At 61.7% G+C, this 7,898-nt stretch overlaps 2 protein-coding genes across 3 annotated transcripts; one reads left to right on the top strand and one right to left on the bottom strand.

The window, feature by feature from the left end:
- The first annotated feature begins 349 nt into the window (after positions 1 to 349).
- Positions 350 to 2,890, top strand: CLIC3 (chloride intracellular channel 3). The gene is given in 5 exon segments (XM_032635144.1): positions 350 to 385; positions 1,178 to 1,227; positions 1,229 to 1,284; positions 1,365 to 1,488; positions 1,609 to 2,890. Coding segments are annotated over 5 exon segments (1,515 nt in total). The 3' UTR covers positions 2,858 to 2,890.
- PAXX (PAXX non-homologous end joining factor) lies at positions 2,823 to 4,439 on the bottom strand. Of its 2 annotated transcripts, XM_032634803.1 has the most exons (7): positions 4,223 to 4,434; positions 4,091 to 4,151; positions 3,800 to 3,849; positions 3,515 to 3,705; positions 3,367 to 3,438; positions 3,128 to 3,212; positions 2,823 to 3,028 (listed from the first exon to the last, which is right to left on the bottom strand). In XM_032634803.1, the coding sequence occupies exons 1-7, from the start codon at positions 4,345 to 4,347 to the stop codon at positions 2,989 to 2,991; spliced, it is 624 nt and encodes a 207-aa protein (XP_032490694.1). In that variant the 5' UTR covers positions 4,348 to 4,434; the 3' UTR covers positions 2,823 to 2,988. The 2 variants fall into 2 exon arrangements, with proteins under 2 accessions (XP_032490694.1, XP_032490695.1); XM_032634804.1 differs by lacking the exon at positions 3,800 to 3,849 and having other exon boundaries at positions 3,515 to 3,665; positions 4,223 to 4,439.
- Positions 4,440 to 7,898: the final 3,459 nt, after the last annotated feature.

Genomic DNA, 7,898 nt, shown 5'->3' on the forward strand with positions numbered 1-7,898 from the left:
AACCCTCACAGGCGGCGGGGGTGTCCACTGCAGGGAGGGCTGTTGGGCTCACGGTGGGGGTGGCCCTGCTCCAGAGCTGCCCCCTCCCAGGTCGGCACCCCGATTGCCAGTGCACTGGCCTCCTCCACCACTCCGCCCCCCAAGCCGTGGCGCCCCCGGTCCAGCTCCGAGCACTCAGTTCTCCACGGTCACACCCTCACGCGGGCACTGAGCCCTGGCTGCCTGTGCGCCACCTAGGTGACTCCACAGGCTGGGCTCCCGGGCCGGGGAGGGCGGGGTGCTCGGGGAACCTTAAAGGGAGCTCCGTAGGTCCTCGCCCAGGCCCTGCCGCCGCTCGAAGCTCCCCACCATGGCTGAGACCGCCAAGCTCCGGCTGTTTGTCAAGGTGCCGGGCTGGCCGGGCTGCAGGGAGGTGTGGGGAGGGCTGAAGGGTGGGTCTCTGCGGCAGGGTCCGCACCCCTTGCCCTGCGCTAGGCTCCGGCTGTCCTTTGGAGGCTGCGTAGGTGGGGGCGGCAAGGGGGGTAGCGCTGGTGAACCATTCCCAAAGGGCTTGGGGTGGCCTCACCCTGACTCCCAGCCTTGACTCCCAGGCACAGCCCAGCCCTCCTGAAGGAAAAACCCCTGGGGGGCGGGCACGTAGCAGGCAGGGAGCAGTGGCCAAGGCCCAGTGGAGGCTGGGGTCAATGCAGCAGAAGAGGGGCTGTGCTAGGCAGCCCTCCGTGCCTAGATCTGCCGACCCCAGTGAGGGGCTGCCAGGGCCTGGCCTCCTCCCACCCTTGAAGACCGGGGCAGCGAGGTACCCGGTGCAGCAAGGTGAATCACTCCGGAAGGCTCACTTGTCCCACCCCACCCTTGCAACCAGCCTACAGGCCCTGGTGCCCAGGGGCCTGGCCTCAGCCCAGGCTCTGAAGATAAGGGCCGAGGGACCAAGCTCCAGAGCCAGGCTCCCGCCTCTGCACCCCTCACCCCGGTGCCCTGGCCCAGCCTCCAGGCTCTCAGCAGCGCTGCAGCCCTCCCCGCCTCCCAGGGACCGAGTGAAGGGCCCTCGCGGCCGCTTGTCCAGGCCATGCCCAACTGAGTTGGAGCCCTAGCCTTGCTCCAACCTCTTGGCAGTGGGAGGCCGCGGGGCTCCTGGGTGTGCTCCCTGCTCCGACGCCCCTCTACGCCTCCCATCAAGGCGAGCGAGGACGGCGAGAGCGTGGGTCACCGCCCCTCTTGTCAGAGGCCCCACGATCCTGCTTCTCAAGGGCGTGTCCTTCGCACTCGCCACCGTGGACCCCGCAGGTGAGCCCCTGCCCCGGGAACCCCTTGCTGGCTCTGGCCCTCCTTGGGCCAGCCGCTTGCACCCTGCCTTGTGCCCACAGGTCCCCAGATGTGCTGAAAGACTGCCCCGGGTTCGCAGCTGCCCGTCCTGCTGTATGACGGCGACGCCAAAACGGACACGCTGCAGATTGAGGAGTTTCTGGAGGAGACGCTGGGCCCCCCAGAGTGAGGGCCCGGTGCGGAGGGAGGGGCAAGATGGGGCCCTCAGGCAGGACACTCCCAGGACAGAGCCCGGGGCCCCGCAGGGGGCAGCAAGGGTCTGACCCAAAACCCCTCCACCCTCAGATTCCCCAGCCTAGCGCCCAGATACAGGGAGTCCACCGCGGCGGGCAGTGACGTCTTTCACAAATTCTCCGCCTTCATCAAGAACCCGGTGCCCGCGCTGGACAATGGTGAGGAGGGTCCGGAGACACGGCGAGGCTGGGGGGAGTGGCGCTCCCCGCCCCCAGCCCTGTACCAGCATCTGCTGTGCGCCCTCGCCAAGCTGGACAGCTACCTGCGCGCACCCCTGGAGCCGCAGCTGCGCGAGTCACGCCACCGCCTTGTGGACGGCGACCAGCTCACGCTGGCCGATTGCGGGCTGCTGCCCAAGCTGCACATCGTGAACGGGAGCGCCGGGCCGGGCGGGGCAAGGCGGGGCGGGGCGGACCCTCGAGGAGACCCCGACCGCGCCCCTCGCCCGCAGACAGTGTGCGTGCACTTCCGCCAGGCGCCCATCCCCTCTGAGCTGCGTGGCGTCCGCCGCTACCCGGACAACGCCCTGCAGGAGGAGTTCAACTACACGTGCCCACACAACGCCGAGATCCTGGCGGCCTACCGGCCCGCCGTGCGGCCCCCGCTAGCGCGCCCGCCTTCCCCACCACCCGCCCGCTCCTCTGCAGCCCCAGAAAGGCATCTCTGCCTCAGTGAGCAGGTACGGACATACGAGGACCAGAAGCCCCGCAATTTCTGCCACCCCCAAACTCCCACCGTGAGACATTCAGCTCCAGATGACAGCCAGGAAGGACCGGCAGAGAACCCCAGTGGGCGGCGCGCGGTCCATACCCCCACTCCTCTGGGATGGCGGGACTGGATTGTACTCCCAAACCAGTCAGGCCAGGGTGGGGCGGCAGGATGGCTGGGGAGGGTGGGGAACAGAGCCCCGTCTGGGCAACTCGGGTCTCCAGGCTGGAGGGCGGGCCCACATTCCTCAGCTCTGCCCCAGGTGGCAGGCAGGCCACCCCCATCTCCCTGGTCATCACGTGGGGTTTGCATCAGGGAGGCGTGTGCCCGGAGGGACAAGAGCAGAGTTCTAGCCTCTCAGAGCCCCAGCCCCACCTCACACAACCTTCTTGGCTCCTGGGCTGGCCAGGCAGGGACAGCTGGGCAGGTGGGGAGAGCCGGGCAGCTCCACCGTGGAGCGCAGAGCCTGATGCGGCCCCACGCCCAGACCGCAGGCCTGGCAATCCCCGAACCCTCTCCTGGAGCCAGCCCCCAGGAACCAGAGCCTGGCCCTGACCTCTGTGACCTCCGCCAGGTGAAGATGTTTATTTGATGGGGAAGGGGCTGGAGGAGCAGGCCTGTTCCTGCCCGGCAGCGGGATGGGCAGGTGCCAGCGGGAGGGTCCCAGGGGCTGCCCCTCCCCTGGCAAGCAGCCTCCCGACGGTCACGCTTTTTGCTGCACCTTCAGGGGTCGTCGAAGTCTACACCACCAGCTGGTTTCTTGCTGGGAAAGAAGAGGGAATGACACCATGGGGGTGTGGATGGGCGGGCAGGGTCCAGGGATGGACCCTGGGCACAAGAGGGAGGGGGAGTGGGTGGGCACCTCTTGAAGCCAGGGTTGATGAGAGACTCTCCTGGACACCGCCTCTTGACCCCAGGTCCAGGGCCACCTCTCTGAGGATCCAGGTCTGGGAAAAAGAGGATGAGGGAGGGGGGCTCCCGAATCTAGCAGGATGCCAGGGCCACAACCCCTTCTCCACACAGACAGATCCTCTCTGGAGCCTGAGGCTTGTTCTGGGGAAACTGAGTCACCCAACCCAAGTCACAGGTGACAGGCCTCACCTGGTAAGAAGAGCGGAGGGCCCACCTGCCGGGAGCTCTTCCTGGGGCTGGTGGCCGTCTCCTCTGCAGCAGCTGGAGAGAAAGCAGGAATGGAGGCCCCAGCAGGGGGACCCCAGTGAGAGCGTGAGATGCCTACCCCCCACCCTACCTGCCAGCTGCCGCTCCAAGCTGCACACGCGCTCTGCCAGGCCCAGTGTCAGTGCCTGCAACCTGGAGGCTGCCTCTGGGCCCGGCACCTTGGAGAGGTCAAATTCCAGCGCAGAGGGCCCCCCTGAAAGGGTCAGGGATGCTCTGTCCTCCTGCAGAGTGAGAGTCACAGCTTGCTGCTGGCAGGCTGCCCTGGGAAAGGAGGCGGGCTGAGCGCTGTGACCAGACCCACTCGCCACTCGCTCCCCATCCCACCTGCCCCCCCTGCCCCCGCTCAGGGGCTCACCTGAAGCGGGGGGTGATGTCTTCAGCCGCACCCAGGCCAAAACGGGCTTTCTACAGGGCACAGGGACTGGTCACCAGGTGCCTGACACCCTAGGACTACTGGGGACACCCCAAACCTGCCCGACCCAGAGCCGCCCGGGACCAATCTTAGGACTACAGCTACAGAGCCGTGGGAAGGGTGTCTTGACCCTTCCGGGGAATCCCAGGCCGCCCCCTTCGATCCCACACGTGGTCCGCGCTGCGGGCGTGGGGTGCTGGAGGCTGCCGGCCGCCCAGGAGCCCTGTTACCCACGAGGGCCGCCAGGCTGTCCGGCGTGAAGCAGGTGCTCCAAAGCTCCGCGGCGTCCGTCACACTGCAGGGGAGGGGCTGTCAGGCAGGACCGCCCGCAGAGCTGCCCGCAGCCCTGCGGACCCCGCTACTCACTAGAGGTTGAAGCCGCCGCGTTCCCACGTCCCACTGCCCTCCCCCTCGCAGTAACACACGAAGCGCGGGGGTCCGGGGCCGGGCGGCAGCGTGCAGAGCGGCGGCGACAGTGGCGGCGGAACCATGGCACCTCGGCAGGCGGAGGGACCGGGCGGATCCAGGGCCGCCTCGGGACCTAGGGCGCCTGCGCGGGCGGAAGGCTTCCGGAGCGGTGACGGGACCCGTGCCGGTGGGCGGGCTGGGGGTCGGGGGGGCAGTGCCGTGCGGTGCCCAAGGGGCCTGCGCGGGGCGGGGCTAGCTGGGCGGGGCTTAGTCACGGGACGGTGCTTGCACCGGTGGGGGCGGAGCTTCGTGCGCAGGGCGGGGCTCCCGGGCTGGGCTGGCGTGTCCTGGGCGCTGTTTTACTGGACAAGGGCTGTGCAGCGCGGTCCGGGACTCGGGACCCCGCGCACACTTGGGGGTCTCTTTGAGCCTTACCCCCTGCTCTGTCCCCGCTGAGTCCGGGGTTCCCCCCCTTGGCGCAAACCCTGACTGGGCGCAGGCCGCGCCGGCCACTGCTCTGGCCTCAGACTGCTTTGACCCCCTCGCTGACCGCTGCGGCCTCCCCCTCGCCCCCTGCTTCCTATTGTCAACTGAAACAAGTCAAAATACGAAAGTGAATAAAGTACGGTAACCGGTGCAACAGGCTTCCGCCACTCGTTCATGCATTCCACAATGTTTACCCAGCACCTGTTCTTTGCCTCGTGTTGTCCCGGGCCTTGGGCACACCTTGATCAAGAGACAAGGTCTCTGATCTCCTGGAGCTTGTGAGAGCTCATGGGATGGACAAATAAACAAACGAAACATGCAATCCTCAGGTCGTGCCAAGTGCGTGTGACCTGGAAGAAGAGAGAGGTGGAGCGTGCCAGGAAAGAGGGTACCAGGCAGAGGGGGCAGCCTCTGCGGAAGCCCCATAGTGGACACAGAGCAGCTGTGCTCAGGGCTTTGCTAGAGGCCAGGGTGCCCGCAGCGAGGCGTACGAGGGCGGCAGGTGGGTTTGTAGGCTGTGCTAATGCACTTCAAGTATGGCTGCAGCCAGGCCTGCCTCGTCGCCTACTTCCTCCTATTCGACAACCCTCACGCGACAAGCCCCTTCCCATGAGGCTCCTGCCTCAGGACCTCTGCATTCGCTGTTGTCTCTGCCCGGCACCCCCTTTCCCCAGGGTTACTCACTCCCTTCAGGTCTTTACTCAAAAGTCACCTTCTCGGTGAGGCCTTCCCTATTGTTTTATATCCAGTTTCAGCACCCGGCCCAACATCTCATGTCCTCTCTCCTCTTTCATCTATTTGTTTTCCAGCTCGTCACTACATAGAGTACATTCTGATTAACGTGTTGTGACAGCAGCCTCCAAGATGGCCCCCAACCACGTGCCTCCTGCGTTTGCACCTCTGTGTAGCCCTCCCCTGAGTGTGGGCTGGATCGAGTAACTGGCTTCTAGCCAATAGAATGTGGCAGAAGTGATGGGCTGTCACTTCCTTCTTTCTCTGGAATTGCTCACCATGACATGAGGAGTCCTGTGGCAAAGGACCAAGGCCTGGCCAACAACCAGTGAGGGAGCTGAGACACAGACCCCTTCCCAGCTGAGCCTTCTGATGGACACGGCCCCAGCCAGTGGCTCGACTGCAGCCTCACGAGAGATTTTGCGCCAGAGGGTCCAGAGCACCCAGGACCGGATTCTTGACCCTCAGAAACTGGGAGACAATACACGCTGTTGTTTAAAGCCACTGAGTTTTGGGGTAATCTGGTCTTCAGCAGTAGGTGACTAATATAGCTATTTATCCCGTTTATTGCCAATTTTCCCCATGAGGTCCACAAGGGCAGAACATTCTGTCTGTTTTATTTGCCACTGTATCCTCAGTGTCTAAACAGTGGCTGGCACATAGAGATATTCAATAAATATGTAAGCGAGTGAATGCAGAGTGGGGAGCCTTTGGAGGGTTTAAGCGGGGGTGGGGTGGGGAGTGGCACTTCTGATTTATGTGTATAAAGCCCATGTTGAATGCCATGAGGTGAGGGGATGAAGGGCTGTGGGAGTGGAGGTGAGGGGGGCAGGGAGACTGGTAGAGGGCTGCTGAGTTCCTCAGGACAGAGCTGATGAAGGCTGGGCCAGGGGCTCAGAGTGGAGTTGGAGAGAGGTGCAGGGGAGGAGGGGAGGGATCATTTAGGAAGAGTAGAAATGCCCTTCCCAGGACTTCCCCAGTGTTCCAGTGGTAAAGAATCCGCCTTCCAATGCAGGGCACGCGGGTTCGATCCCTGGTTGGGGAACTAAGATCCCACATGCTGAGGGTCAGCTAAGCCCATGCGCCACAGCTAGAGAGAGAAAACCCGCACACCACAGCTAGAGAGAAGCCCATGCGCTGCAAAGAAAGATCCACGTGCTGCGACTAAGACCTGACGCAGCCAAAAAAAAAAAAAAAGTGCCCTTTCCAAGATGATTGGGCTAAGGCAGGATTGGAGAGAACATGGGCGCCTCTCCTTTGTCTTATGAGTTCTTGATATGGCTGTACGTCTGATGGAGATGAATGAAAGCTGCTGTGTACACAAGACCCTAGTCTAGAGGATCAGGCCCAGAGATGTGAGTGTGGAGTCACCAGCCCCCGGGACAGCCTTAAACATTAGTCCAGGCACAGTGCTCAGGCTCTAGGAAGTTGTCTCTAGGTAGAATGTGGTAGGCTGGATAATGACCTCTAAAGGTATCAGGTCCTTAATCCCTGGACTTGTGTTATCTTGTATGTGTTGACCTAAAACGCTAAAACAGCCAGTTATTTTGCCAGCGCGCTGGGTTTATTTGGGAACAGCAGAGAATCACAGTTCAGTGCAAACGATCTAGGGGAACCACAGGCAAATCTGAAGAACAAAAGACGGGAAACTCTTTTATAGAGGAGATGGGGGAATGGGGTGGGGTGTTCTAAACAGAAGAGTCCATTGGAGGAAACTGGGAGTTGGAAGTGTGGTGGCTTTTCATTGGCTGAACTGTGCTGGTCTCTCACTGCCTGGGCTGTTGCTGGGTGGGAAGAAAAATCTTCCTTCCTCCCGCTGGGTAGTAACTAGTAACCTTCCTGTTGGTCTGCAATTGAGGCTGCGCGGTAGGGGGTGAGGTCTCCCCCTTGTGGCCTCCTGAGTATTTTAAATAAGGTCTCTGTTTATTCATCTTTACATGCTTTCTCTAAGAGCATTGCTCGATCAACGGTCAGGTTTTTTACAGATTCAGCAGCTTTCGTCCCTTGATGCCAGGGAGGACCTTTCCCGGGTGCCCTGTCCCATGTGGAAGGGAGAGTGCACATATGGGAAGCCTACTGAGGTCACATTCACGTAACAAGGAGGGGTAGGAGGGAGATCTCTCAGGAATTTCCCATCTAAAGTTTGTGTCTTAGAACAGCGAAAACAGCAAGGGAACAGTCAACACAGAAAGAATTAAACAAGCACTTCGGGAAGACACAGCTGATGAAAGAAATTTTCACAGATTAAGGTATGGGGAAGTTATTCTGGATTAGACATACTTTGGCTTGAACTTTATGCTAATTAGAACAGTCTGTCTTTTGGCCCGTCAAACGTAAACCGTGTATCTGCTTTAACCATTAAAAAATAAGGAGGAGGAGGAGAAAAATGCATTACCTGATTGTTTAGAATGTCCAC

The sequence above is a fragment of the Phocoena sinus genome, chromosome 6 (genome assembly GCF_008692025.1).
Source record: "Phocoena sinus isolate mPhoSin1 chromosome 6, mPhoSin1.pri, whole genome shotgun sequence".
NCBI classification, from domain to species: Eukaryota; Metazoa; Chordata; class Mammalia; order Artiodactyla; family Phocoenidae; genus Phocoena; species Phocoena sinus.